The sequence below is a fragment of the Selaginella moellendorffii genome, unplaced genomic scaffold (genome assembly GCF_000143415.4).
Source record: "Selaginella moellendorffii unplaced genomic scaffold, v1.0 SELMOscaffold_4, whole genome shotgun sequence".
NCBI classification, from domain to species: Eukaryota; Viridiplantae; Streptophyta; class Lycopodiopsida; order Selaginellales; family Selaginellaceae; genus Selaginella; species Selaginella moellendorffii.
Window position 1 is genome coordinate 3,722,580 of NW_003314265.1, and position 26,874 is coordinate 3,749,453.

General features: G+C 49.9%; 7 protein-coding genes and 1 long non-coding RNA gene across 8 annotated transcripts; 1 reads left to right on the forward strand and 7 right to left on the reverse strand.

Annotated features, from left to right (window-relative positions):
* Positions 1-573: 573 nt before the first annotated feature.
* LOC112344400 (pentatricopeptide repeat-containing protein At3g29230-like) lies at positions 574-1,536 on the reverse strand. Its single transcript, XM_024669053.1, has one exon. It carries the CDS (start codon positions 1,534-1,536, stop codon positions 574-576), a length of 963 nt encoding a protein of 320 aa, XP_024524821.1.
* A 2,595-nt stretch (positions 1,537-4,131) lies between these two features.
* On the forward strand, positions 4,132-4,791 carry LOC9654123 (probable prefoldin subunit 4). Its single transcript, XM_024669133.1, has 3 exons — positions 4,132-4,172; positions 4,226-4,336; positions 4,396-4,791. Exons 1-3 carry the CDS (start codon positions 4,164-4,166, stop codon positions 4,654-4,656), a joined length of 381 nt encoding a protein of 126 aa, XP_024524901.1. The 5' UTR covers positions 4,132-4,163; the 3' UTR covers positions 4,657-4,791.
* On the reverse strand, positions 4,703-7,493 carry LOC9654124 (starch synthase 1, chloroplastic/amyloplastic). The gene is made up of 16 exons (XM_024669131.1): positions 7,314-7,493; positions 7,211-7,257; positions 6,790-7,148; positions 6,663-6,740; positions 6,487-6,611; positions 6,348-6,429; positions 6,113-6,286; positions 5,967-6,048; positions 5,796-5,887; positions 5,678-5,740; positions 5,529-5,618; positions 5,349-5,473; positions 5,184-5,292; positions 5,066-5,121; positions 4,968-5,007; positions 4,703-4,911 (listed from the first exon to the last, which is right to left on the reverse strand). The coding sequence occupies exons 1-16, from the start codon at positions 7,448-7,450 to the stop codon at positions 4,756-4,758; spliced, it is 1,815 nt and encodes a 604-aa protein (XP_024524899.1). The 5' UTR covers positions 7,451-7,493; the 3' UTR covers positions 4,703-4,755.
* A 47-nt stretch (positions 7,494-7,540) lies between these two features.
* Positions 7,541-9,502, reverse strand: LOC9654972 (amino acid transporter AVT1E). Its single transcript, XM_024669054.1, has 3 exons — positions 9,045-9,502; positions 8,258-8,898; positions 7,541-8,185 (listed from the first exon to the last, which is right to left on the reverse strand). Exons 1-3 carry the CDS (start codon positions 9,325-9,327, stop codon positions 7,637-7,639), a joined length of 1,473 nt encoding a protein of 490 aa, XP_024524822.1. The 5' UTR covers positions 9,328-9,502; the 3' UTR covers positions 7,541-7,636.
* Positions 9,503-9,906: 404 nt separating this feature from the next.
* Positions 9,907-13,608, reverse strand: LOC9654973 (protein IQ-DOMAIN 1). Its single transcript, XM_002964612.2, has 8 exons — positions 13,457-13,608; positions 13,152-13,295; positions 12,822-13,091; positions 12,541-12,765; positions 12,351-12,479; positions 11,316-12,294; positions 10,792-11,257; positions 9,907-10,715 (listed from the first exon to the last, which is right to left on the reverse strand). Exons 2-6 carry the CDS (start codon positions 13,269-13,271, stop codon positions 11,539-11,541), a joined length of 1,500 nt encoding a protein of 499 aa, XP_002964658.1. The 5' UTR covers positions 13,272-13,295; positions 13,457-13,608; the 3' UTR covers positions 9,907-10,715; positions 10,792-11,257; positions 11,316-11,538.
* A 688-nt stretch (positions 13,609-14,296) lies between these two features.
* LOC9654974 (alanine--tRNA ligase) lies at positions 14,297-15,890 on the reverse strand. The gene is made up of 9 exons (XM_002964613.2): positions 15,700-15,890; positions 15,498-15,641; positions 15,336-15,436; positions 15,179-15,268; positions 15,021-15,123; positions 14,866-14,940; positions 14,703-14,798; positions 14,545-14,637; positions 14,297-14,485 (listed from the first exon to the last, which is right to left on the reverse strand). The coding sequence occupies exons 1-8, from the start codon at positions 15,847-15,849 to the stop codon at positions 14,581-14,583; spliced, it is 816 nt and encodes a 271-aa protein (XP_002964659.2). The 5' UTR covers positions 15,850-15,890; the 3' UTR covers positions 14,297-14,485; positions 14,545-14,580.
* A 345-nt stretch (positions 15,891-16,235) lies between these two features.
* Positions 16,236-16,977, reverse strand: LOC9654975 (probable 2-oxoglutarate-dependent dioxygenase At3g111800). Its single transcript, XM_024669055.1, has 3 exons — positions 16,916-16,977; positions 16,531-16,852; positions 16,236-16,469 (listed from the first exon to the last, which is right to left on the reverse strand). The coding sequence occupies exons 1-3, from the start codon at positions 16,975-16,977 to the stop codon at positions 16,236-16,238; spliced, it is 618 nt and encodes a 205-aa protein (XP_024524823.1).
* Positions 16,978-17,769: 792 nt separating this feature from the next.
* LOC112344493 lies at positions 17,770-17,970 on the reverse strand. Its single transcript, XR_002991718.1, has 2 exons — positions 17,909-17,970; positions 17,770-17,847 (listed from the first exon to the last, which is right to left on the reverse strand). It is a non-coding gene; the product is annotated as an uncharacterized LOC112344493 (long non-coding RNA).
* Between the last annotated feature and the right edge of the window lie 8,904 nt (positions 17,971-26,874).

The window sequence follows — 26,874 nt, forward strand, 5'->3', positions numbered from 1 at the left end:
AACCCTCATGGTTGTGCATCCGGATCTCCAATATCACGTAAGTATGGCCGTGAAACCTGTTGCCTTCCAGGGCTTCCTCACTGCTTGCTGTATCCGCTCCCGATCCTGCATCGAGTTGGCAATCTCGTGTTGAGTTGGCAATGCTCATCCTCGTGTATTTTCTGGGGGGCCTTGTTGGTTAAAATCTCTTTCAATTGTTAACACTTTGAAAGCAATCAAACCTGCAAGATTATAGTGATTAGAAAACAGGAGACTCAAAGTTTCTAACAAAGTTGATGAGCCAACTATGGGAAGTTCTGAGCAACTGAAGTATTTTCAACATGATGCTTTGAATAACATAACCATGTACATGGCATTTCATGGCAGAAAGCTCCGTGTTGGCATTTTGCACTCACGTTTGCAAAAGTTTTAAAACTCCATCATGGCAAAGGAGCCAGGAGCTTCTTTTGTCCAAATATGAGAGCTCACTTGGTGCATTACTGATGTCAGTCCTTGTCTCCTTGATCGTCCATGGATTCTTGTGCTTGCTTAATACCTTGAAGCGGCAGCCGAGACTCCATTGTCATCTAAATGTTACTGTGATTGGAGAGAAGTGGCAGCCACCGCGTAGATGTTCCTCAGAGAAATCCGTGCCGCGCCTGCCTCCGATGCGTTCTCCGACACTCTCCTTGCCGCGATCTCGCCGAGCTTGACGTCGCGGTGGATGGTACACGAGCTGAGCAGGCTTGCCCACTGCGACTGGCTCGGCAAATCGGGCATCTGCTCAATCAGATCCTGCGTCTCGCGGAGCCGCCCCGATCGCCCCAGCGTGTCCACCACGCACGAGAAGTGCTCCGGGGCCGGATCCAGGCCGTGATCCCGGATCAACCCAAATATTTCTAGCGCCTCGCCCAGCGACCCCGAGCTTGTGCAAGCGCCAAGAACAGCCAAGAACGTGACCCTGTCCGGCCGCGATCCGTCCAGCGCCATGCTCCGGAGCGCATCGATCGCGCCGCGGCGGCCATCGCTGGAGCTAGAGTAGCCCGAGATTATCCCGTTCCAAGACAGGGAATCCCTCCCCGGCATCGATCCGAAGACAGCCCGCGCCTCGCCGCACCGGCCAACCTGCGCCAGCGCCGCGATCATCGCGTTCCAGGAGACGCTGCTCCGCGCGGGCATCCGATCGAAGACCGACCGCGCGTCGTCGGCCCTGGCGTTCTGTCCGTACCCCCCAATCAGTGTGTTCCAGGAGACAATGTCCCGGGCGGGCATGGTACGGAAGAGGATCTCCGCGCTGTCCACACGCCCGTTCTGGGAATATGCCGCCATCAGCTTCGTCCCGGCCACCGTGTCCCGCTCGGGCATGGAATCGAACACCGCCCCAGCCTCGTTCAAATCTCCCGCGCGGGCATATCCCGACATCACGGTGGTATATGCCACCACGTCCCGCCGCGGCATCCTGTCGAATATCCCCCGCGCGTCGTGGAGGCGATCATCCGCCTGGACGAGCCCTAGCAGGAGCGAGTTCCAGGTCGCCAGGTTCCTCTCCTCCGCCATGGCGTCGAAGCACGCCCTCGCGTCGCCGGCCCGCCCGGCCATGGCGAATGCGGCGATGAGCGCGTTCCACGACACCGTCGTCCTCTCGGGCATGGATTCGAAGAGGGACTGCGCGAGATCGGCGCAGCCGGCGTCTGAGAGCGCAGTGATCATACAGTTGCAGGATCGCGCGCTCCACAGCGGCATGGCGTCGAAAATCGCCTTGGATCGCTCGAGGTCGTCGCCGCGGCATTGGGTGGCGAGCATCGCGTTCCACGAGATGGCGTTCCTCTCCGGCATGGCGTCGAAGACGCGCCCGGCCTCGTCGATCCGGCCGGAGAGGGCGTAGGCCTGGAGCAGCGTGGTCCACGACACGACGCTGTGCTCGCCCATCCTCGCGAACACCTCCACCGCCCGCTGCAAATGCCCGTTCGAGGCATATGCCGCGAGGAGCGCGTTCCAGGCGACGAAGTCCGGGCCGGGCAGGCGATCGAAGACCGCCTGCGCGTCGCCGACTCGCCCGAGCTGCGCGTACATGGCGATCATGCTCGTGCAGCACACCGAGTTGGGCGACGCGACGCGATCGAAGATCTCGCGCGCGCGGTCGTGGTGCCCGTTGTGGGCATACGCCTGGAGGAGGATGTTCCAGGAGAAGCGATTGGGCTGCGCGATGGCGTCGAACGCCGACTGGGCCTCCTCCACGCTCCCGCATTTGCCATACATCTGGACGAGGAGATTGGCGAGGTAGACGCTGCCCCTGTCCTCGTCGCTGGCGAGGATCCGCGAGTGGATCTCTCTCCCCCTGGCCAGATCCCGGGCGCTGGAACACGATCGCAGGGTGGAGGCCAGCCAATCCACCCTGCTCTTCCGGCTCATGTGATAGAACGCGTACGGTTGATCCTACGCGGTACGGACGTTAACTGTCAGTGGCATATTCCGCGTTCTAAATTTGGACACTCTTTGATCCTAGGGCAAGTCATTATGGAAGAGGAAGCGGCGGCCCTGGCGGAGCACATTCTCCGGATGCGAGGAACTTGGATCTCGCCGGCGAAACGCGAGAAGGTGGTGGCGGCCAAGGGCCTCCCCGAGGGATGGTCCGTGGTGGCAGGGCTGCGCAAGGATCAGGGGCGCTACTTCTTGGCATTCCGCGACTTTCGAAGGTAGGAAGTGTTTGCTCGATCGCTTCCATCGCTTGTAAGTAAACTAGCTTCTCCTCTACAGCCCGGATGGCACGTCGTGGCCCACTTTCGGGGCGGCTTCGAAGTATGTGATGGCCAACTTGGAGCTGGGAGAGAAGATCCGGGAGCTCAAGAGCTTGGAGGCCGTGGAAGGTGGTGGCGCGTTCGAATGCGTGACGTGCAGGAAGAAGTTCATGGAGAGCAGGCAGTGCATTGGACACATGAGTTGGCATTCCAAGAAACGAAAGCGCAATTGCCTGGATTAGTTTATGCCGGGTCATTCTTTTTAAGGGCGGCTGCGAGCTGGTTTTTCATCCGGAGGGCTTGGAGACGGAGGTGACATGGGAGGATCAGCAGACTTAAAACCAAGTTCCACGAGCTCAAGGCAAAAGGAATCTCTAGGACGCGAGCAACGGGTGCTGAGCGATGAGGACTGGTTTACATTAGAGTTCCCTCAATTTTGACACTAGCTGTGAAGAAAACGAAAATTATTAGATCAAGCTGTGTAGGCGGATCCATCATTGTGATATACACAAATTCACTGTTTTTAAATTTTAATTTAATCATATAAACCTAAAGATAACTCAAAAATGATCTGAAGAAACTACAAACATACTTTAATTAGACAAAAATAATAAATATTCATATTTGAAAATATTTTTGTCTACTTAAAGTATCTTTGTAAATTGATGCAAATATATTTAGAGATTTAGTTTGTTAATAATAGTTTATGTATATTGTCATATATATATATCTGTGTGTGTGTGTGTGTGTGTGTTAGTTTGCAATACGCCATATTTACAATTGCAATAGTTCACATTTTATTCACAATTAATATAAATATAGTTTACGCAAATAGAATCATGTAGAACCATTTTTAATGTGTATATCACAATAAACATAGTTCACAAATATGCAATAAATGTAATATATTGTAAAACATAATGTAAATCTATGCATATTATTAATATTGCCATCTCTGTAAATTGATATAAAAATTTATTTATGTTTTATTTATGATAAAAGAATTCATTAAACCTACTATTAACATATTTAGGTGTATTTTTAGTTTCTCCAAAAGGTAAAAATATTTTTATATTTAAGCTTGAAATGCAAAAATATTTATTATATAATAACAACTATGAACACTGTCTAGTTAATTTAATAAACAATGGTAATTTGATAATATATAATTGTGAACTTGGACAATGAATTTAAAGGAATATAAATAAGTTTTGTAAGGATTGTTATCAATTAATATTGCTTATTATTCAAATCGATTGTAATTTATTTATTTATGAATCAAAGTAGCCTGGTGGTCAAAAAATATTTATAATTATTATAATTTTCCAAAAAGGCTAAAAAGATATTTACATAATTAATCATTTGTATTTTGTAACTTATTAAATTATATATGTAATCATAATATAATTTATGCCCTAAAAAGAATACCCATTTAGGGCAAAAGCGATGCAGCAGGCAAGTAGCGCTGTGGCTCGAGCGCTGGTTTCATCCTTTCTCTGGCGTGGCAGGGGGAGGGCGTGGAGACGGAGGTGACATGGGAGGATCAGCAGAACATCAACGCGTTTGGGCGACTCAACGCCAAGTTCCACGACCTCGAGGACGAGATCAAGGCGAAAAAGGCACGTAACTCTTGCTTGCTCTCGTCGCGGTTTTGAGAGAATGTTGGTTGCGCAACCAGGAGCTGGCGGAGAATCTCGAGGACGCCAGCAACGAGCTGGTGCTGAGCGACGAGGAGGTTGTGCGCTACCAGATTGGCGAGGTGTTTGGGCACCTGAGCAAGGAGGAGATTGAGAGCAAGCTCGAGTGCCTCAAGGAGGAGAGCGATCGAGAGCTGGGGAGGCTGGCGGAGGAGAAGGACGAGGTTGTGTCCAAGATGAACGAGCTCAAGCGGGTGCTCTACGCCAAGTTCAAGGACTCCATAAACCTCGAGGAAGAATGAGAGTTCCCAGATTCTAGCTCTAGCTTGACACTTATTATCTGTGAGAGAAACGAGAGGGAAACGATTTATTAGATCAAGCCGTGTGTGTAAACATACCCATCAAGCGTAAGGGGGATCCATCATCGTCCACTCAAAGACTTGCTCGTATTGCAGTGCCGCTCGATCCCACGAGAAGTCCTGCGACATGCCGCGCTTGATTATCCCATTCCACGACTCTTTGTGGTTCCTGTACGTTGAAATGGCTGTAAACAACGCCTGCACAGAAGAGCAAATTGTTATTTGGATCACAACACACAACCATGTCAACTTACTCCTATCATGGCGTCCTTCGACAATGGAGAAAAAGTCCATCTGTACAAACGTTTTGGTTTTGCTAGGTAACAAAAGGAAAATGTGGAGCTTTGCTCACCCTGTCCCAGCACCTAGTCCACCATTTGCAAATGGATTGAATCCCTCGACTGTGTCCTGCAGTGACAGCAAAAACCAAAGAGATGAGTTATTGAGTTAAAATGATCCCGACCACGTACCCGAAGGCCCCCGGTTGAATGAACGACGGGTATAGTTCCATATCTCATTGCGTAGAGCTGGTTTAGTCCACAAGGCTCAAATCGCGAAGGCATCAGCAAGATATCACACCTGCAACATCAACAATCAAATACGAGAAACAAGGAACAGCAGCGGCCAATTGTTACCCGGCAGTGATCCGATGCGCAACCGGCACGTTGAAACCAACCCATCCTCGAAACTTTTCTTTGTAATTCACTTCGGCCCACACCATCCACGACTCGATAGAAGGCTCTCCAGAGCCCAGCATTATCTGCAAAACATGACTATATGAACTTTGAAAGTAAGAAAAATCATTCCGAGTGTACCATTTGCACGTCGTCGGACAAGAGCTCTGGCAATGCTTCCTGGATAAGATCTGGACCTTTCTGGTAGTCTAAACGTCCGATAAATCCAATCTGTGAAGTGAAACCAAGTGATTCGAGATAAAGAGACACTCCAGAATTTTCTTGCGTACCAGCGGGACATCCGGCCTCACCGCCAACCCCAGCTCCTTTTGAATTGCCGCTTTGCACTGAGCCTGGACTTAAAAACCACAGCATGAACCCTGTGAACTCTGCGTTTTATCGCCTCACCTTTCCCGAAAAGTCGTCAAGTGTATACTGTGAAGCGATGTTCCTGTCTGTCGCTGGATTCCAGTCATCAACGTCAATCCCGTTTGTTATACCTGTCACATAGCTATGATAAAAACTCTGAGAACCAGCTCAAAACATCGAAGTAGAACAGGCCAAGGTGTCAAGTGTCACCATTAATTACTGAGTTCCTGCTACGAAGGAGACCGTCCAAACCGAATCCACCCTCTGCGGTGGTCATCTCCCAAGCATATCCCTGGCAACGGAAAAAAAATAAATTTCCTGAGAGTTGAAGAAAGAAAAGGCCAAAAGGCGAGAACCTGGCTGACTGTGAGGATGCGATCTGCAGTAACAATGCCACCTTTCAAGTGATTGACAGCTTCTCCTTTGTCAAGAGCATGCGCCCTCGCCCAGTTTGGAAACACCCATTCCAATGCTCCATACCAGTCAGGAGGCAAGCCGAGGTTTCCATATGTTGTCGATGGCTCAACTCCCTAGTGCGTGTCAAGGTCAGTCAGCTCAAACTAAAACCAGGAAATCGAGGTTTGGATCCACCTGATGTGCGAGATTGTGGATGGCAAGAACGCAGCGGGAGTCTTTGTACACATTGTTTCGACGGTACTTGGAAGATATCAGCCTACATTATGTATCCCGTAAGTCGCAAACAAGGAAGAAAAACCATACCACCACTTACACTGGAACCAGACCGGCATGCCAGTCATTGGCAATGAACAAACACTTATCGCCATATACGCAGCCACCGAGAGGCAAAACCAGAGGAGCTTCGCACGCGGCATGGCACAAAAGAGTGAATCGAAACTGCCAAGAGAAAACACAGCTCGAAAAATCGATGGAGAAACACTCGCGTACTTGGTTGTCGCCGAAAGTTCCACGCGTGTCTCCGTACGGGGTTCCAAGGCGATGATACGAGGGATGATCCACGAAAACCTGTCAAAAGGAGCTGATCAAAACTTGAGAAAAGAAGAGAGTTCCATACCCAATCAACACCCGCTCGATACTCGTGGAAAAACGCGACTTCGTGCTCGGCTCCGAAACATCCCACCTTGATACGGCACTGCGCGTCGACCGCTGCCTTGTACAAGTGCTGCGTCGCTGCGCTGAGGTAGCGAGGTGTTATAACCATGACGCGGTGGCCTCTGCGAGCAAGCGAGACTGGTAGCGAGCCGCAGACGTCGCCAAGGCCGCCAGTCTTGGAGTATGGCGCGGCTTCGGACGAGACGATCACCACATTGAAAGGAGTCTTCGCGCGACGGCTGGTTTCGCTAAGGTCGGATCGAGAAAGTATCGTGTCTCGCAGGGAGTCGAGTTCCAATGCTGCTGCTGGCTCCCCGGCACCTACACGAAAAAAAAAGGAACAAATTGCTCTATCGTCTCGGCAAGGAGAAAAGGAATCTTACCCTCGATCTTCGTCGCGGTCTGGGAAGCCAATGCACGGCAATTTGGCCTAGAAGAGATCACAACGATCTCAAAAAACCATGGAAACTATAGAAACTCCCAAACCTTTTCGTGGAGGAAAAGCTCCCATTGAAGCTCTTGCTTTTTACGACCGCCACAGCGATCTTGGGCGCTCCGGGAGCTGGATCGCCACCGCCCACCTTGGCCGCAATGGCAGCACGGCATGCGTTCGCGGCCGCCATCGCTCGCTGCTCGGCAAAACCCAGACAAAGCTACAAAATTGTTCTGTCAATCCATAGCGGACGTGTGTCGTGTCGTCCATTTGTTACAAGAAAAAAAGATTCTCTAAGCATATGCAGTTATGCCGTCAACGGCCGAGTCACCAAGGTCAACGCATTTTTCTTTTTTTTTGCTCAATCCAAAATTCTCTAGTTCTTCTTGCGCACCAAGTCCTGGATGGAGACCACGGTGCCCGCGACCCCAGCCAGCGCGCTGACCACGACAATCCCCACGATCCCCACCAGCCTCCACCGCTGCTGCGCCTGGATCAAGCTCCGGTAGAAGATCTTGACGTAGAAGACGCAGGGGAAGACGACGCACAGCGTGACGCTCACCGAGGAGCCGATGAGCTCGATGATGTTTGCGAAGTATGGGAAGAGGAGCGCGCCCAGGGTGATGCCCAGCAGCAGCGCCGTCCGCAGCGCCATGGAGGCGGCGTGCACGAGCCTGGAGTCGCTCCTCCACGGCAGCCGCGGCAGCAGCACACCCTCGAGCTCGCACGAGATGGGAGAGAGGAAGAGCGCGAACTGGGTGACGGGGGTGATGAGCGTCGCCCAGATGGCCACCTTGGACGCCAGGAGATTGGGCGGCATGCTGAGGTGAACCTGGGCTTTGGTCTGCGCTCCAAACATCACGGAGCCGATTATGCCCACGATCACGTTGAGCAGCGTCGCCATGGCGAAGCTGAGCGTCAGGACCTGCAAAGTTCGTCAGCCCAGTCTCAAGCTTGCATCTAGTGAGACAAAGACTTACCGATGGTCACTTTAGAGGAAGTTTTTGTGTGGCAGTGGCAGTGGATGGAGTAGTACCTCGGAGAATCTGCCGGGGGACTTCATGGAGCGGTAGACGTTGGGAAGAACCGCGGTGGCGCCAAAGGTGAAGGTGTAGACACCGGTGGCGATGGGGACGTTGCGGGGACGGAAGACGGCCACGTCCTGGTCGAAGCCGATGTTGTTCTTGATGCCCGCGACGAGGAGGCAGACGATGGTGACGAGGATGCTAATGGCGCACCAGAAGGAGAGGTAGGAGATGGTGCTGAGCTTGCGGAACCAGACGGTGGGGAGGATGACCAGGAAGGCGATGCAGGTGAAGATGGTCTTGCCGGTGAATCCCAGGACGCGGAGGTGGGAGCGGGGGAAGATGAGGAGCATGGTGTCGCCCATGGACACCATGTAGCCGACGAGGCTGCCCAAAATGTCGATGTAGAAGAAGGTGGTGATGAGGAGGCGGCCCCAGCGCGGGAAGGCCTTGGCGGCCACGTCCTGGTAGTTGCGGAGGCTCTCGTCGGGCTCCATGCACAGGCAGACGAGCTTGGAGCCCATCCAGAAGAAGGTGGCGGTGATGCACAGCACCGCCAGGCCCAAAAAGCCGCACCGCTCCACCGCGTACGCGGACGACAGGGTTCCCAGCCCTGCAACACAAACAACAGCAAAGGTGGTCGATCGGTCGAGAGGGATAGAGAGCGAAGCTAGATCTATGAAGCAATCCCAGAGAGAGAGAGAGAGAGAAAGCTAAGATCTATGCATTGCAGAGAAAGAGTTAAGAGGAGAGGCTTACCGATGAGCAAGACGAAGGCATTGATGGTGGCCTGGAAGAAGGTGGAGTGGCCGGGCTGAGCAGCGTTGTCGCTCAAGCAATCGACGCACGGGCAGGCCCTGGAATCCGTGCATCGCCCAGACTCGACAAGCTCTTCCGCTCGCGGCTTGCTTTCGTCCCTCTTGTAGCTGGATCGATCGGTGGATTCTTGGGTGGGGCTCTCGCCGCCGCCGCCGCTGGAGCTGTTGTTCGCGAGAAGATGAAAGCCCTGCTGGTGGTGATCGCGAGGGGAAAGGCTTCCCATGAATCACCACCACTTCGCCCACCACCACCAGTGCCTGTCGATGGCTGCGTCGCCACACCCGGGCGGCGGGGCCATTAGCCGTCTCACTGCTTACCTCCTCCTTTCTCCGCCATTCTCCAAGCAAAACGCCCTTTCACCTCCTTGCCGCGAAAGCGAGTGCCACGTCAAGAGTAAAAACCTACCATTGCCAAGTCAGCAAGCCAAGAAAGAACTTCCTTCATGGCTTCGCCGCCAACTTTGCATGGTCTTTCTTGGTCGTTGTCTCGCCGCCTTGACCGATTTGACCATCGTTCTCACGCATAGATTAATACTGTAACGCTTCTTTCTTTGTCAAGCGCAACTGGTGTGAACAATGCAAAATATTTACTTAAAATACGAGATAAAATAAAGAAAGTTTGCTTACCTTTATAAAAATAAAATTTTATAAAACCTTGAAAACTTATACCGATACTAATCAATCGAATCGAGAGGAGATCACTATTCACAGGGCCCTTGTGCTTCATAAACAAAGCAACACGCAAAGAAAAATCTTCCACCCCAAATAAAACCAACCTGTATTTGGAGCGCTTGCCATGGTGCTTGAAAACTTCGCTTCTATTCAATCCCATCTTCCGCTTAATCTGCCACAAGTAGCGACAAGGAGAAAGCTCGCTTTCACGCTGGGCCGAAAGGCTTTGCATGTGATTTCTCGAGCTTCGCTTTGCCTTGGCTGCGCTGTGCTTCGTTTTGCCTCGGCGCGCTTTGTTTTTCTTGTCCGCCTCTGTCACCCTGTCCCCTGCACTGCTGCGATAAGCTAAGCCTGCAATGCGAGTGATTTGATTCCTCTACACCTCCTCCTCCTCCAGAGCTGCGACCTCTGCTCACACTTCGCTTTCGGCTAGCGCGGAAGAGTTCGTTGTTGCTGGTTGGTATGGCGTGCATTTCGGGAAAGAGCTCAGTCATCAGTAGCTAAAAGAGCGCTTGAACTGTGGCTTGTGAGTGTGTGTGTCCTTGCAGCTCCGCATTTACTTCCACTATCATGGACTTGATTGCTGCTGAGTGTGTTGCTTTGCTGCCGAGAGTGTTCTTCCTGTGACACCATTATTCCGCTGGTTGAAAGTTTCCTCCCTGCTCTTCACTCCGCGGAATAGACAGCAGTAGATGCCGGGGCAAACCTGGCAACAGCGGGGGATCCACAGGAAAAACTGGAAAGGAACTCACGGTAAGTTGAGCAGTGGAAGAAGCTGAGAGAAGCGTATCTTTTGTGTGGGAACATTATGGAGAGCTCCATCGACGACAAGGCTGGACCAGTTGCAATTGGAGCCAAGGGGACCATCGTCTCACTTATGGAGAAAGAGCTCCAGCTCCACCAGGAAAGCTCCAAAACAATCAAGCTCGCTGCGCCTCAGCTGCAGGTCAGGAACGAGGCTGTGTCAGTCTACTGCGGAAACTTTGCAAGCAACGCAAGAGGTAACAGGAGCTCACCAGTGACAAAGTCGGGATCATGTACAGAACGTAGTCCCGGTGTCATCAAAACAAGCTGCAAGGACGCACTGGGAAGATCCAGCTCTCTGAGAAACTCCAGATCGAAGGGAGCAAAACTCTTCCAGTTCCCTTCTCCAAAGTCCAGGGACGCTCCAAGGAAACAAGTCGTGTCATATCACAACGCCGGGAGCTCCGGAATGTTGTCTTTCGTCAGCAGCAGCAACAACGACGCCTTGTCCAGAAGCTCTCAACTCTCGGCTGGGTCGGTGGATGATCACTTGCTTCCTATCCTGAGTCCTGGACGTCAGAAGCTTCCCAAACTTTCCAGTCCATCAAAGTTTTCCGTTGCTTCTCCCGTCCAGATAGCAGACACCAGGTGCTACAGAGGTGGTCGCGAGCTCTTCCGACCTTTTCCAAAGTCTAGCACATCGCCAAAGAAGCAGCTCAATTTCTGGAGGCTTTAAACCTGCAGATCCAGAACACACCCATCAGAAAGAAAAACAAAATTATGCAGTCATACATACCGTCCATTGTTCAAGCACTTCTAGTCACCTGAGGTAAGTAAGAAAGCGAAGGTAAGAACAAATGACAATTGCACACTGTTAGCAAAATAGGAAAGCAGTAAAAGAAAGCAGAAGCTTTACAGTAAACATTTCCCAATCTCGGCATTCACCTCCGCAAGCCCAAGACTTTATTCCTGGCTGCATCACCTCGAGCACTACCGCGTCATTTTTTTCTTTTTCTTCTTCATCTAAAACGTTTCGTGTGCTCTCCCAGCAGTGGAGCATCCGAGCCGATGCTATCCTGAAGAGACATCCCTGTCCCCGGCTTGCCTTTTAGTCCCGGACTCTTCTGCGTGATTCCGCTGTTCCTGGAAGAACGTAAAGGTCCGGAGTTTGGAACAACGCCGTCAGCCAAAGGATATGAGAGTCTTTTCTTCGCTGCATCTTTGTCTGGAGTTGCAGGCCTTTGCTTGGGAGTACTGCTGGAGCGGGACCGAGCTCTTGTGGATTCTGTCGGTGCCATGTAGCTTGGAACCGAAGGATAGCTCGCAAGGCTCTCGTCATCCCTCACTGAACTTGAAATGCTTGAATTGTTGGGATGTTTCACAGCAATAGCTGACAAGCTATTGTTTATTGTACTTCGGGGCGTCCTGTCGTCGACCAAACGCGTACTTCTCGGACTGGCCGAGTGAAGCATTCCTCTCGCGGATGGTGTGTGGTTGCCGTTGCTTTTGTTCGTGAGACTGGGACTATTCAGCTCGTTTTCCTGCTTCCGCCTGCCGCTTGAACTAAACCGCCCGGAATCAACCTCTAGTATTTTAGTTACCACGTCCTCGGTGCTCTTTAGAGAGAAGCCATCGGGAGCATCTTTCTCCATAGCACGGCCCTCCCACGGCCGAGCAGTCATCCACCGCTCTAACCAGCTCCATCCCCAGTGTGACTTTTCTGGATCGCCATCCAGATACATCGCAGAAGCATCTTTTGGTTCCGATCTCCACAGCTGCAATAAGAAGAAAGATGTACTTCTGAGCCAAATTCCTGGAGGCGTAAGCTTACTTGGTGAGAAAAAGCGTAGGCCAGAGCTCTCTCTCTTTTCATGGCAGCTTCCTGTTTGCTTTGCATCTTAGCTTGAATTTCCTCGGCAGTCTTCACGCTGTGATCCCAAACTTCCACACTCGTCTCAACCTTTGGAAACCAAAAGACAAACGAAGTCTAGTCAGCTGGAAAGCTGTGTTAAAATACGTACGTCAGGAAGCGCTTCTTGTTCCTCGAGTCGCTTTTGCCAAACTTGATTCTTCAGAGTTTGAGATTCTTCCGCCATCCTGACTCTTCTTGCACGTACCCGAGCTTGGACGCGCACAAGAGCTTGCATGCATCGTAACGTCATAGTTGCCTGACGACGGACGGCATGCCCGCGAACCAAAGCTTGTAGCCTTACCAGACCTCTCAAGGCACGCAGTGCACGTCGAGCCTGGTTGATCAAATATGAAACAAATGAAGACTAAGATCCACAGAAAAAACACGCACCAGATATCCTCGAAAGGCAGTCTGGATCTTCACAGCGGCCCACTCCTCTTTCGGTTTTCCACCATGGACAGAAGGTCGTCCACCAGTAAGTCGAACGACAGCAGCGGCCGCCTGAGCAGCAGCAACAGCAGCCTCGGCCGCCGCAGCAGTAGCAACAGCAACAGCCATCGCATGCTTGCTTTGCTCGTCTTCGGTTTGAAGTACCGAATTATCATCCGTTGCACCATTCCATTTTTTTTGGTGTTGGTTTTCATCCTGGATCTGTTTTCTCTGAAACGAGGAGGAAGTGTTAGTGCTCGAGATGAGAATCAGAGAAAAGATCCAACTCACATTATTGTTATCTAATTTTTCCGACTCCTTGACGGACGAGGTGTCGGTTTTCTCCTTTTCATTTTTGGAGGGCGATCCAAATGCTTTTTTCACGGCAGAGAACCACTTCTTCTTCCCCATTTGGAAGGCGTTTTCCCTGAATCGCTGCACAGTTCCACAACTCGCTCAGTGCAAATCCAGCAGCTCACAACGCACACATCTATATCTCCACCGAAATTCATCGCTAAGCTACATTCCAATGCGCGATCTAGCTAGAAATGCACATCACTCGAGCGCCAAATCCACATTGTCCCCAAAATGCTCACCTCGACAATGCACAGCGATCTTCGCACGCCCGGGAGGCGATCAAGGCGCCGCTGCGCGGATCATCGCAGCGGCATTCTCCGGAGATTCACGGCCACGACCGCCGCTCGCCGGAATCGCTGTAGCGCCCCCGCGCCCGCGCCTCCGCCTTGGCCTCCACTCCACCTACCTAAGAACTACAACAAAACCACTAAGCAAAACGCGATTCCGTACCAGCACGTACGCCCGGGCGCTGCGGCCGTCGGATTGACAGCATCGACGGTCCCCATCGCCGGCTTTGGACAAAACGTGCCACATTAAAGGAATAACGTGCTTACATGTCGACCATCGAACGGAAAAATGGGACTGGTGAATCCACGTGGACTGCGTTTAACACACGAGTAAAAACCCCCGCGCGGACTTTTTATCCATGGCGTGACATGCCCGTTACGTATGGAGAGAGCGGGCGGCTGCGATTTGACAGATCAACGCCTCAAAAATTGACTTCCAGCCAAACGCCCTGCCAAATAATTACTTCCAGTCTCACAGTGGATCGTGATTCGTTAAATCTAATGCGCTATATTGTCCTAGGCTCCATGGTTTAGCTTACAATATAGACTTGCACGATTATACCCGGAATGATGCTTGTGTATGACTATCACAAGGTTTTATATTCATCGTAAGAACTGTGGAGTGAAAAGTAGCAGCCTTGCTATCCAAACACACGAAAAGCAATTGAGCGAAACGCACTAGCGACTAGTCTTTTCCAGCAGGTGTCCACTCTCTGTCTTTCCATTTCTTTTAGATCTCGCAGAGTGCTTTTGGTGCGTCGGTGCCTTTCACCTGCGTCATTGCACGGCAGATCAAGTAAGTCCAGGGAGAAACGACACTATGAATCACAATGCCATCTATCCGCAAAAGTACTTAGAATCTGATTTTGTAAGCATCAATAGCGAACTGAGAAAAATATCCCTGCGGTTTTCAGCAAGACCTGAAACCCGGGGGAGATATTGATCAAGAGCGAAGCTCGCGAGAATCATAGATAGAGAAATCTGCAAGTCACGAGAAGATCAACACAAGAGACCATGACACAAAACCGCACAGAGCTTACTGTATGTCTCCGAAACATCTTGCCGGTTGCTTCTACTCATTTCAGCGTGTAGCTAACTTTTGTCACTCCTTTTTTCACTCTGATCTGCGTCACCTGTGAAGCGCGCAACATATGTTAACTCAAAACCTCTTGACGCTCTTTCTTTCGAAGTCGCTTACTTTCAAGCCCGTGAGTGAGCTAACATCGTCGACATGGGTGCCACCGCAGGGGCATCCCGTGTGATCTCCGATCCTCACGATTCTGGGACTGCTATCCTGTGGCATTGAACATTGGAGGTCAGATACAAAGATCATAAGTTGTATCCAATTCATAAGAGTATACCTTGGATATATAATCGGGAAGGCTCCCGCCGCACAAGCCAGCAGCCTCGTCATAAGATAGCACAGATGCATTTACCTGTAGTACTAGCACGAATAAATACACTGGCACCAAAAAGAATAAGAACAAAGACAAAGCATCGGCATAGCACAACTCACCGAAGCACCACTTGCTATCAAACGATCAATTTCTTTCTGCAGGGCAACACGAGTCGACTCTATCTCACCGCTCGGAATTGCTCCTATGTACTCGACAAAAGCTCTATCCCGGAAAGAAAAGCTTTGCAAAGTGTAAAGTTGAGAATCGAAAGTCATACCCCTCTGGAGAATGGTTTCCTTTTGCCGGCTCCAAAGTTCGTCCCACAAGTTTCATGCATACATCTATCAAGTGCCCCGCAGTGTGCAGCCTGTTCTCGAAAAAATAAAGAAAGAAAAACTGGATAAGTACGGGTTTGCTTGTAGATTGTGTCGCACCTTGAGTGTAATTCCCTGCGTTGCGACTCAACTCTCAGGGTGACTTCCTGGCCAGCTTCGAAAGTAGAGTCTGATGGCTCAAAGACACCGTAGTGATAGACCTACAGCCAGCACAAGAGTGAAGCAGTAAATCCTCTGAGAAGAAACAAAACGAAAACTTACAACTCCATTCTTCATCCTTGTGTCCTGAACTTGGAATGTAGTGTCTCCATTCAAGCTCGAAATGGAGCCCCTGTCCGCGGGCTGTCCACCTCCTTGAGGATACAAGATTGTCCGATCCGAAACAATGGCTACTCGCTCAGAATCCTGGAGAATGAGGAGAGGACTCCATCTAAACATCCTAGCTAGAAAACTCACTCGCTACCTTTGTGATGGAGAGCACCTTGGCTGTTGCTTGGAGCTGCCGCATATTGTCGAAATACGAGAGCTTGGTGGGCTGCGCTGCCGCCGCCACGACCGCCTCCGCCATGCTTCTTGCCAAGCAGCAAACGAATGACGCCCTAATAGAACCCATCTCTGTTCTTCCCGGACTGCTAAGGACCTTCTGGGCACGGTCAAGGGAGCTTCTTATGAACTTTCGTAAGTTAGAGTTCCACTAAGATCCTTCTAACAGACATTTCTTTTCTAACAAATCTCATTTTACCACCTTCTAGGCAGCGGCCAAGGGAGCTTCTTCAAGACACCTCTCACAAACCAAGGCGAGGACTGGTCAACGTGGCGCCACTAGAGGGAATGCCGGTGGTCAACATGGGAGATCACAGCCAAAGGTAGAAGCTGTCCAAAAGTTTGTGGAATGATTGTCTCGGAAGCTCACCGTTAACATTAGCGTTAACAAAAAAAATTCATTCAGTTTTATTCATGAGAATGGGAAAAAAATTGGCGCTTTTGAATGCTCAAGGCTCAAGCCACATAGACATTCTTCCCGGAGAAGTGCTCCGTGTACACCTCGTGCATGTAATCCCTATAAGTCCTGCTGCGGTACTTTGCCGGACTCTCCTGGCTCACCAGCTCTGGAATCGGGCTGATCTCCGCATCCAGTGACGGCCCCAGGAACGCCCCGACGGACAGCCTCGAACTCTTCGAGTTCACCATCACCCTGTGCAATATGCTCTTGTACCTCCCATTGCTCAGCTTCTGAGATCACCAACCAAGGACAACATCAAGATCATTCCACAAACTTTTCGACTGCTCGTACCTCTAGCTGATCGCCCATGTTGACCACCAGCATTCCCTCGAGTGGCCTCACGTTGTACCAATCCTCGCCTTGCTTCAGCTGCAATCCCCCGACTCCATCCTGGAGCACAAACGTGAGGCCGCCGCTGTCGGTGTGGCCTTCCATGCCCAAGGCCTGCCTCGGGTTCGGGCAAGCCGGATAGAAGTTTGCTCTCGTCAGAAGAACCATGTCTGCGAATGCTTCCAGAAGACGGTTTGAGCGGAGGCCAAGTCCCTCGGACATGACCAACAGCATCCTCTTCCCGAGCTTGAAGATGTTTCTGGCGTACTCGGATCCAACGTCCCTGTTGCATATAGAGCGTCAGCAATCTAGATCAATACGAAAAATCAAGGAGCGAGAAACTGACTTGTAGCTGGCTGGGAACGCGGGCCAGGGGTGCACTCCGAGGGACTCTTCCTTGAGCCACATCTGGAGGTGGTCGTGCCACTCAAGCTTCTCTTCTTTCGAAGGCATCATGCTGGTGCAGTAGCGGACGGGTGTGAAGATCTCCTCGGTGTAGTACCGCATCTTGTCCTCGCTGGGCGAGTTGAAGAACTCGAGAGCACACCTCATCACATCCTCGGTGTGAATTCCGTGGTTCTTGAGCTGCAAGTCAGAAGAACAACAACTTACAGGAAAAAGATACCTCATCAAAACTTACGTAGAACATTCCGTACTTTGTGCAAGCGTCAACGAGATCCCTCTCGAAGCTCTCGCTCGCCACGTCGACTATCGGCAGCACCGCGTACCGGGAGACATCGGCAGCTCCATTCGGCATCATGTATCTCTCCGGAACGCCCGACAGTGTCCCGTTGCAGCTGTCAACAAATGCCTTGATGCCAGCCATGGATGGGACTGTGTAAGCAAGAAAGCTTGGAAGACGAAAGATGGAAATGGAAATGTATGCTTGGATGCTAGGCTCTCTCAACTTTGAGATGTGGATATCAGTCTCCTCCCAGTGCCCTGCTGATATAGTTGCAAAAAACTAAGATTTCTATTTGGCAGTACGAATTTAAGAACGTTACGATTTGCACGAACTTTCCATGGATCCGCCTCCATTCAAGACCAATTTGTAGACTTTTCCGTCTCAATGACAGATTAGCGTTCATCTGGGGCCAAATGCGAACGCTAATCTGTCACTGATATGGGAAATGCAGTCAACGCTCAACTTAGTTGACTTGCGCATAGAAAACTTAGCCACGAAACTACGTTGTTGCCAAGTTTATGTTAAACTCTCTGCTTGAAGAAGCTTGCCATTTCAAAGAGCAAGCGACGGCTCGAGGCAGAGCGTCACATGGACTGCAATTATAACAAGATATAAAGGCATGAAAACCATGATTCTGAAGAGCTTTCTCGTTACCTTGTGCGGTCCACAAAGCTGGCAGCAATGGCGCTAGCAATGGCCAAGGAACTCTTCTCCATCGCCAGCAATCGCTGGATCGTCGCAGTCTCGGGCTTCTACTTGATAGCAATCACCGGAAGCACGCTCACCAGCTTCAGCTTGTTCTCAAAGGAGCTCAAAATCTCCCTGCATTACAAGCAAGAGTCCGTCAATACCATCAGCTTCTTCAAGGATCTCGGCACCAGCATGGCTTTCCTGGCCGGCTTGCTCAATGCGAGAGTCGGGCCCCCCGTCTCACCATGTTCGTCTCCGCATTGCTCAACCTGTTCGGCTACACCATGGCCTGGCTCGCCATCACTCACCAGATTGCTCGTCCACCAGCATGGCAAATGAGCTTCTATATTTTTCTCGTCGGCGCCTCTGTAGGCTTTGCAGTCACGGCTGTTCTGACCACCTGTGCCACAAACTTCCCGAAACACCACCAGGGGATGCTGCTGAGCTTGCTCGACGGCAGCAATGGCCTGGGAGCAACCGCATTCGCGGTTGTGTTCCAGACTTTCTTCCAGGTCCACGCTCGCTCGTTTCTGCTCTTCCTGGGGCTGCTACCGACGTTCCTGTATCTGCTGCTTGGCCTCTTCCTCGGGCCCGTGCCTGTCATCGAGAAGTCCAGCGACAAGTCCATTCTCCGCTCGTTCCTCATCACCACCTTTGCCTTAGCTGCCTATCTCCTCGTCGTCACAGTCATCGAGGGGACCATACCGAGCAGGCTTCCAGACTCGGTGCCTTTCGTGTTCTTTGGTTTGATGCTGCTCATCGTCCTACTTCCAGTTGCTCTGGTTGTCCGAGCTAAGATTCGATCACATTCGAACAGTGCTGGTGCTGTCGAAAGCATACCGCCATCTCATAACTCTGAAGCTCAGCTCGCGGATATGAATTCCACGCCTAGTTCTCTGCAAGTCGTCGACCATTCTCCTTCTCAAGCTTCCAGCGCTGGCATCCACAGATGGTTCCAAGTTCCAGCGAGAGGGAAGGACTACAGACTCGTCCACGCCTTGCTGAGCATCGATATGTGGCTCATGCTCATCGCGACTTCCTGCGGCCTGGGAACCGTGTCCACCTTCTACAACAACTTGGGCCAGCTGAGCGCCTCCCTGGGATACTCCACCGCAAGGATGAACATCTTCGTGGCTCTCCTCAACCTCTGGGACTTCCTGGGAGCAATCGGTTGCGGCTTCGTGTCCGAGATACTCCTCCACAAGTTTGGCATTGGACGGCCGTTCGTGTTCGCTGCGGTGGTCGGCTTTCTAGCGCTCGGCAACTTGCTCATCGCCTTGGGCCTTCCCGGCGCGCTGTACATCGGCTCCATCATCATCGGCCTCGCCACCGGAGGCCAGTGGGCGGTGCTGTCGACCATCATCGCGGAGATCTTCGGGCTCAAGCACTATGGAGTTCTCCAGAGCTTCCCAAACATCGCAAAGGGGATTGGGACGTATGTCCTGTCGGTGGAAGTTGCGGGTGTGTTCTACGATCGGCAAGCCAGGAGATACCGGGGCCCTGACACGCTGGAGGCCTCGCTCTTGTGCCACGGTGCCAAGTGCTACAGGGAAACGTTCTTCGTCATGGCCGCCACCTGTTTGTTTGGGTGTGCCATCGCCGTGGCTCTCAGCTTGAGGTCCGCCAAGTTCTACAGTGCGGAGGTGAGGCCCAGCTTGACGAGAAAAGTTGCTGCTGTTGTTGACGATGCATGCTAGCAGTCTTGCATTTTTTTTAAGCTACACGAAAAGGAAAGAAAAATATGAGCGCGTCTTAAGCAAAAGAAGTCAAGAGAGACCGAATGCTTTCTCCTAGAGTGAGCTAAACAAGACACTCCAGCGCCAAATCAACCCAAGCTAAAGATGATTCTTACCTCGTGAATGGATGAGCGATCCCGCAATGCGCCGCTTGCCCTAGGATCCATGTTCCATGAGCTCTGTGCCCTGCTTGACCATCGTTTACTCCCGCCTAGTTGTGTAGAAAGCACCAATTATGGTAGTTTAATCCATTCAAGCTTCTTGGTTTTCCATTTTCATCCATTGTGCCAAACCAAACCATGCAGTAAAAAGCGAAGTTAATATCAACATTACCTAGTGGCGCAAACAATCGGCCCTGCGTGATTGCTGTGCTAATGCTTCTCTGCAGAAAAAGGCTCCGAATGGGCTTTTTCATCCGCCCTAACTTGGGAATCACAAGCTCCATCTGCCGATGTAACAACCAAAAAGAAACATTGAGCACCGCCCGAGGCACCAGCTGCAAGCCTTGAATGCCGCGAGCACCAGCGAGAAATCTCTGGAGAAATCTCTCGATTCCCCGATGCACGAGTTGTAGAAGCGCTTCCTGTCCCAGCACCTCCCGGATCCATGAGCTATAAAAGTGTTTCCCTGGTCATTACTTCGATTGGGAGCTGCTCTTGTTGCCCGCGCCACAGGTTGTCGCGGTCCTTGATCGAGCTCCCAGTGCGGAATTCGGCGTCCAGCTTGCTGGGTTAGTCTTGTATCGCTTGCTCTTTGGTGCAACAGATCTACAAAAAAGTGATTTCTCGGAGAATCAACAAAGCATTTTCAAGAGAAAGATCTGCCCAAACAACTTAAGAAATGGTAGCCGATGACGTAGCGAGCTGCCAACCCACGTGGAGCGCCACATCAACATTGGTTGTTTACTATGATATATAACATCCCTACTTCAAGGTCAGTAAAATAACTTCCAAGGGGTTATTCCTTTTCTTGAACCTCTTGTTTCAGGTCTACTGTATCTGTTGATCAACACATGAAAGTAAAACAATTGATATTTCTGGAGGTATTGCTTGTTGATTTGTCCTCCCAACGCTACATTGACTTTCGTTGACTCATTTGTAGAATTCAACATGCGAAAATTTAAACCCAGAGACAGTGTCATAGATCAGCTCACCCCCAACGCGACACATACTGCAGTGTGCGGTGTTGAATGCATATTTAATCCTAAGTAACTGACAGCTAGTTTCAGCCATAACATCGCTAAGCACAAACCCATCACTTCGAAGAACAAATTTCTTCCGAAAGCTGAAGAGATGTTTGCTCCATAATATTGTCATGTGGAATGAGGGATGCCTAAGCATTTTTCCATGGTATTCATGATGGTAGAACTTATAATGTTCTCAATGTTTATCCTAGTGTGAGCAACAGTTCTACCCATAATGTTCATGTCAATGTGCGTGGAGTTAAGGATGTCAGCATATTATCAGTTCAGTGAATTTTTCATGAAAATATGAATACTCGATTAGAAATTGTCATCTTTTGTATATTTAGTAGCTCTTGTAGTAGGATCACTGAATGGCTCAAGCACAGGGTTTTGTAGGAACTTTATCCCATGTATGTATATTATCTGATAGCTTGCCAAGTTGCACACGAACTACCTCTAGATGGTTATCCATGAATTTGACTTCACCCATGTTGAGTGTCCCACATGTGGGAGCTAATCCGATGTTTAAGATAGTCTTGGACATTCGAGTTGACAATGTTGACCTATCTATTAGTCAAATGCTAGCTAAAACTGAATGTGAAAGTCAAAATGCTAGATGATATTTCCAAATACTTACAATCAGCTGAAACTAGGCATTTGTGCTCAAGACAAAGCTCATAACAGCAAGAAGAATGATTGATGGGACTTTTGCCAAAGCTTACCCGGTGCTACTGGAGCATATTCTGTAAGGAAGTGGATATGTTGGCCAGGAGGGAGTGGAGTCCAGGTGTGATTCAGCCGGCAAAAGGGACTTGTACATGACATTCAACTGTATTAATCTTACCTCTGTAACTTTGGATACACCAAAGCATAACGGGTGAAGATTTGAACTATACTTTTAACAAGCTATGACCAACGTAGCTATTTCATAGACATAAGCCTGTGTGGTTTTGTGTCATGGTTTCTTGTGTTGATCTTCTAATGACTTTTACAGATTTCTTTATAAGTTCGCCCTCGATCAATATTTAGTATTTACTGAAAACTACAGGCAAAAATTTCTTTTTTCTATGCGGTGGGCTTTGAAGATTTAGATATATGATTTTGATGTTGTTCATCACTTTAAAAGTTCTATAGCTGATGCTAATTTTCTTTCTCGAGCTCTTTTTTCCTTCTCCACTCTCTTCTCATGTTTTTAATGAGTTTGTTATTCCGGCACCTATGGATTTTCTAGACGAGAATTCTGTATCGTCAGCAGTTACTATACTCGACATTTAGTGTCCGCAAGATGCAAAGAAGGATCTACCTTCTCTTGATGAGGTTCGTGAGGCTAAAAAACTTGAGCCATGGATATAAAGGCTTCGAAATGGGGTTTAAGAATCTTGCATCATTTGCTGATGATTTGCCATTCCGGCATTTACATTCTCAGTATCTTTTTTATGATGGCCTTTTTTATTTTGTGGGGACGGATCCTAATGATCATTTACGATTGGTGGTGCCTTCTGTCATTACTCAGCGGTTTCTCCATGCTTACCACGATTCTCCTATTTTAGACGGGCATATGGGACATTGTCGTGTGAACAAGAAACTATGCAGGTCTTTCTATTACCCGAAAATACGACGTGATGTTATCCAATATTTGCATAGCTGCATTTGGTGCCAAGTTCATAATACTCCCTCTCGTGCCGCAGAAGGATGGTTGGAATTAATTGCAATTTCCCATCTGTTTGAGTTGGTGGCATTTGATCTTATGGGACCTTTTCCACGGTTGATTGTTGGCAATGAGTATGTTATTATTGCTTCTGACTACTTGACTCGTTAGGTGGAAGTTGATGCTTTTACTAGCGCATTTGCAACTGCTGTTGGATACTTCCTCCTCAATCGAGTGGTGTTCCAGCAATTTTGTCCAGAACGAATTCTTTCGGATAATAGTTCTGCATTTATGGTTGAGGCATTTCATGTTTTGACATCTCGGTTGGGGATACGCCACATTTTCATGAGTGTTTATCATCCACAATCAAACAATCAGTGGAATGGCTCATTCAAACATTCAAAGGGATGATCACGAAATACGTGACCTTTCAGCATTCGGATTAAGATGGTTATTTGCCGTTTCTTCGGTATGCAAATGTCACAAGGGTGTAGAATTCTATTGGTGTTTCACCATATAAACTTCTATATGGTTATGATTCAATATTACTAACAGAGCTGGGTTTACCTTCGCAATTTCCACGAGTTGCTGATGCTAAGTCGTGGGATTAATATTTGATGAATATTCTTCCACTTGTCTGAACAAAATTTGCTAACACTTAAGCCGCATACAAGTGGGATAACAATGGCGTTACAACTCCTATCATCATTCACTTGTAAAGTACAAAGTGGATGACTTAATGTTAGTCCGTTTTCCCCATTTTACGGTATGTGGTTTATCTAAGGGGCTCTTTATTCAATGAAAAGGACCATATCAAATGTTGTAGCAAGTTAAACCATAAGTTTATAAAGTTTGGCATAACGTCCAACAAGTCGATCCTCCAGAGATTATGCATGTGCAATGGTTGAACACTTTATACGAAGGGATCAAGAGCAACTACTACCCCCTACAAATCCATTCTCAATTACCTATCGAAGTTCAAATGGCAACCGAAAATCCCAAGAAAATGAAAAGAAAGAGTGGACACCTGCTGGAAAACCACTGCTTTTGGTGAGGACTTTCACCTTAGTCATATACCTCAAAGCTTCTTCGCTGCCCTAAAAAAATGATGAGAGTTTATATAATAAGAAGCTTCATTTGTTTTTCAAATTGTGATTTTAAAAAGTTATATTGCTTAACAATATGTTGCTGGATTGTTAAACTTTTACAATCTTCTACGCAAAACACAGTCGGCTTGCTATGAAATTTCGTACCTCTATATAATATTGTGATAAAATCTTTGCTTATCAAACTAAGATCCTTGTGAGCAAACATTTCTTGCAATTGTTTTATTTCTGAGAATGAGAAAAAAATTGGTACCTTTGACTACCCAAGACTCAAGCCACATAGACATTCTTCCCGGAGAAGTGCTCCGTGTACACCTCATGCATGTAATCCCTATAAGTCCTGCTGCGGTACTTTGCTGGACTCTCCTGGCTCACCAGCTCTGAAATTGGGCTGATCTCCGCGTCTAGTGACGGCCCCAGGAACGCCCCGACGGACAGCCTTGAGCTCTTCGAGTTCACCATCACCATGTGCAATATGCTCTTGTATCTCCCATTGCTCAGCTTATGATACAAGACAATCAACCAAGACAAAGATCAATCCACAGTTTCCCAAAACGTTTTCGACTGCTCGTACCTCTAGCTGGTCGCCCATGTTGACCACCAGCATTCCCTCGAGTGGCCTCACGTTGTACCAATCCTCGCCTTGCTTCAGCTGCAATCCCCTGGAGCACAAACGTGAGGCCGCCGCTGTCGGTGTGGCCTTCCATGCCCAAGGCCTGCCTCGGGTTCGGGCAAGCCAGATAGAAGTTTGCTCTCGTCAGAAGAACCATGTCTCCGAATGCTTCCAGAAGACGGTTTGAGCGGAGGCCAAGTCCCTCGGACATGACCAACAGCATCCTCTTCCCGAGCTTGAAGATGTTTCTGGCGTACTCGGATCCAACGTCCCTGTTGCGTATAGAGCGTCAGCAATCTAGCTCAATACCATAATCAAGGAACGAGAAACTGACTTGTAGCTGGCTGGGAACGCGGGTCAAGGGTGCACTCCGAGGGACTCCTCCTTGAGCCACATCTGGAGGTGGTCGTGCCACTCGAGCTTCTCTTCTTTCGAAGGCATCATGCTGGTGCAGTAGCGGACGGGTGTGAAGATCTCCTCGGTGTAGGATCACATCTTGTCCTCGCTGGGCGAAGTGAAGAACTCGAGAGCGCATCTCATCAAATCCTCGGTGTGAATTCCGTGGTTCTTGAGCTGCAAGTCAGAAGAACAACAACTTAGCAAACATGTACTACAGGAAAAAGACACCTCATCAAAACTTACGTAGAACATTCCGTACTTTGTACAAGCGTCAACGAGATCCGTCTCGAAGCTCTCGCTTGCCACATCGACTATCGGCAGCACCGCGTACCGGGAGACATCAGCAGCTTCATTCGGCATCATGTATCTGTCTGGAACGCTGTCCAGCGTCCCATTGCAGCTGTCAACAAATGCCTTGATGCCAGCCATGGATGGGACTGTGTAACCAAGAAAGCTTGAAAGATGAAAGATGGAAATGTATGCTTGGATGCTAGGCTTTCTCAACTTTGAGATGCGGATATCAGTGTCCTCCCAGTGCCCTGCTTATATAGTTGCAAAAAATAAGATTTGCACGAAGATGATAAGAATCCGCCGATTCCGGATCCGCCCCCGCTCAAGACCATTTTGTAGACTTTTCCGTACCCGTGACTTGACCAGCGTCCGCATCTGGCCCTGCCCCAGATCCACATCAAGCGTCAATGCTCAACTTAGTTGACCCACGACATAGAAAATTTGGAGCCACGAAACTTCGGAATTGTCACGTTTTTGTATCGAACAGGAAAGATCGTCGACGCAAGTCCGGTCGTGGCACGGACTGCAAAAACAAAAGCCTTTGCATAAAGCACGATGATTTTATAGAGCTTTCTTGTTACCTCACAGCGCTGGCGGCAATGGCACTAGCAATGGCCAAGGAACTCTTCTCCATCGCCAGCAATCGCTGGATCATCGCAGTGTCGGGCTTCTATCTGATAGCAATCACCGGAGGCACGCTCACCAGCTTCAGCTTGTTCTCACAGGAGCTCAAAGTCTCCCTGCATTACAAGCAAGAGTCCGTCAATACCATCAGTTTTTTCAAGGATCTCGGCACCAGCATGGCTTTCCTGGCCGGCTTGCTCAATGCGAGAGTCGGACCCCGTCTCACCATGTTCGTCTCCGCATTGCTCAACTTGTTCGGCTACACCATGGCCTGGCTCGCCATCACCCACCGGCATGGCAAATGAGCTTCTATATGTTTCTCGTCGGCGCCTCTGTAGGCTTTGCAGTCACGGCTGTCCTGTCGACCTGTGCCACGAACTTCCCCAAACATCACGGGATGCTGCTGAGCTTGCTGGACGGCAGCAATGACCTGGGAGCAACCACATTCGCGGTTGTGTTCCAGACTTTCTTCCAGTTCCACGCTCGCTCCTTTCTGCTCTTCGATAAGTCTAAAGCTCAGCTCGCGGATATGAATTCCACCCCGAGTGCTCTGCAAGTCGTTGACCATTCTCCTTCTCAAGCTTCCGGCGCTGGCAGCTGCAGATGGTTCCAAGTTCCAGCGAGAGGGAAGGACTACAGGCTCGTCCACGCCTTGCTGAGCATCGATATGTGGCTCATGCTCATCGCAACTTCCTTCGGCCTGGGAACCGTGTCCACCTTCTACAATAACTTGGGCCAGCTGAGCGCCTCCCTGGGACACTCCACCGCAAGGATGAACATCTTCGTGGCTCTCCTCAACATCTGGGACTTCCTGGGAGCAATCGGCTGCGGCTTCGTGTCCGAGATACTCCTCCACAAGTTTGGCATTGGACGGCCGTTCGTGTTCGCTGCGGTGGTCGGCTTTCTAGCGCTCGGCAACTTGCTCATCGCCTTGGGCCTTCCCGGGGCGCTATACATCGGCTCTATCATCATCGGCCTCGCCACCGGAGGCCAGTGGGCGGTGCTGTCGACCATCATCGCAGAGATCTTCGGGCTCAAGCACTATGGAGTTCTCCAGAGCTTCCCAAACATCGCAAAGGGGATTGGGACGTATGTCCTGTCGGTGGAAGTTGCGGGTGTGTTCTACGATCGGCAAGCCAGGAGATACCGGGGCCCTGACACGCTGGAGGCTTCGCTCCTGTGCCAAGGTGCCAAGTGCTACAGGGAAACGTTCTTCGTCATGGCCGCCACCTGTTTGTTTGGGTGTGCCATCGCCGTGGCTCTCAGCTTGAGGTCCGCCAAGTTCTACAGTGCGGAGGTGAGGCCCAGCTTGACGAGAAAAGTTGCTGCT

Coding starts and splice junctions, on each gene's coding strand:
- LOC112344400 (XM_024669053.1), bottom strand. CDS start 1,536: ATGGCGGAGGAGAGGAACCTGGCGACCTGGAACTCGCTCCTGCTAGGG.
- LOC9654123 (XM_024669133.1), top strand. Junction 4,337..4,395: donor ACGAGATCAAGGCGAAAAAG/GCACGTAACTCT, acceptor TTGCGCAACCAG/GAGCTGGCGGAGAATCTCGA.
- LOC9654124 (XM_024669131.1), bottom strand. CDS start 7,450: ATGGCGGCCGCGAACGCATGCCGTGCTGCCATTGCGGCCAAGGTGGGC. Junction 6,049..6,112: donor GCATCCTCACAGTCAGCCAG/GTTCTCGCCTTT, acceptor TTCCGTTGCCAG/GGATATGCTTGGGAGATGAC. Junction 5,122..5,183: donor ATTCAACCGGGGGCCTTCGG/GTACGTGGTCGG, acceptor CTGTCACTGCAG/GACACAGTCGAGGGATTCAA.
- LOC9654972 (XM_024669054.1), bottom strand. CDS start 9,327: ATGGGAAGCCTTTCCCCTCGCGATCACCACCAGCAGGGCTTTCATCTT. Junction 8,899..9,044: donor TGCCTTCGTCTTGCTCATCG/GTAAGCCTCTCC, acceptor TTTGTGTTGCAG/GGCTGGGAACCCTGTCGTCC. Junction 8,186..8,257: donor CACTGCCACACAAAAACTTC/CTCTAAAGTGAC, acceptor CGAACTTTGCAG/GTCCTGACGCTCAGCTTCGC.
- LOC9654973 (XM_002964612.2), bottom strand. CDS start 13,271: ATGGGGAAGAAGAAGTGGTTCTCTGCCGTGAAAAAAGCATTTGGATCG. Junction 13,092..13,151: donor AAAAATTAGATAACAATAAT/GTGAGTTGGATC, acceptor TCCTCGTTTCAG/AGAAAACAGATCCAGGATGA. Junction 12,480..12,540: donor AACAAGAAGCGCTTCCTGAC/GTACGTATTTTA, acceptor TGGTTTCCAAAG/GTTGAGACGAGTGTGGAAGT.
- LOC9654974 (XM_002964613.2), bottom strand. CDS start 15,849: ATGGGTTCTATTAGGGCGTCATTCGTTTGCTGCTTGGCAAGAAGCATG. Junction 15,269..15,335: donor CGCAGGGAATTACACTCAAG/GTGCGACACAAT, acceptor TTTCGAGAACAG/GCTGCACACTGCGGGGCACT. Junction 14,638..14,702: donor GCTCACTCACGGGCTTGAAA/GTAAGCGACTTC, acceptor CGCGCTTCACAG/GTGACGCAGATCAGAGTGAA.
- LOC9654975 (XM_024669055.1), bottom strand. CDS start 16,977: ATGTGGCTCAAGGAAGAGTCCCTCGGAGTGCACCCCTGGCCCGCGTTC. Junction 16,853..16,915: donor GCGTTCCCAGCCAGCTACAA/GTCAGTTTCTCG, acceptor TATATGCAACAG/GGACGTTGGATCCGAGTACG. Junction 16,470..16,530: donor ACATGGGCGATCAGCTAGAG/GTACGAGCAGTC, acceptor TGGTGATCTCAG/AAGCTGAGCAATGGGAGGTA.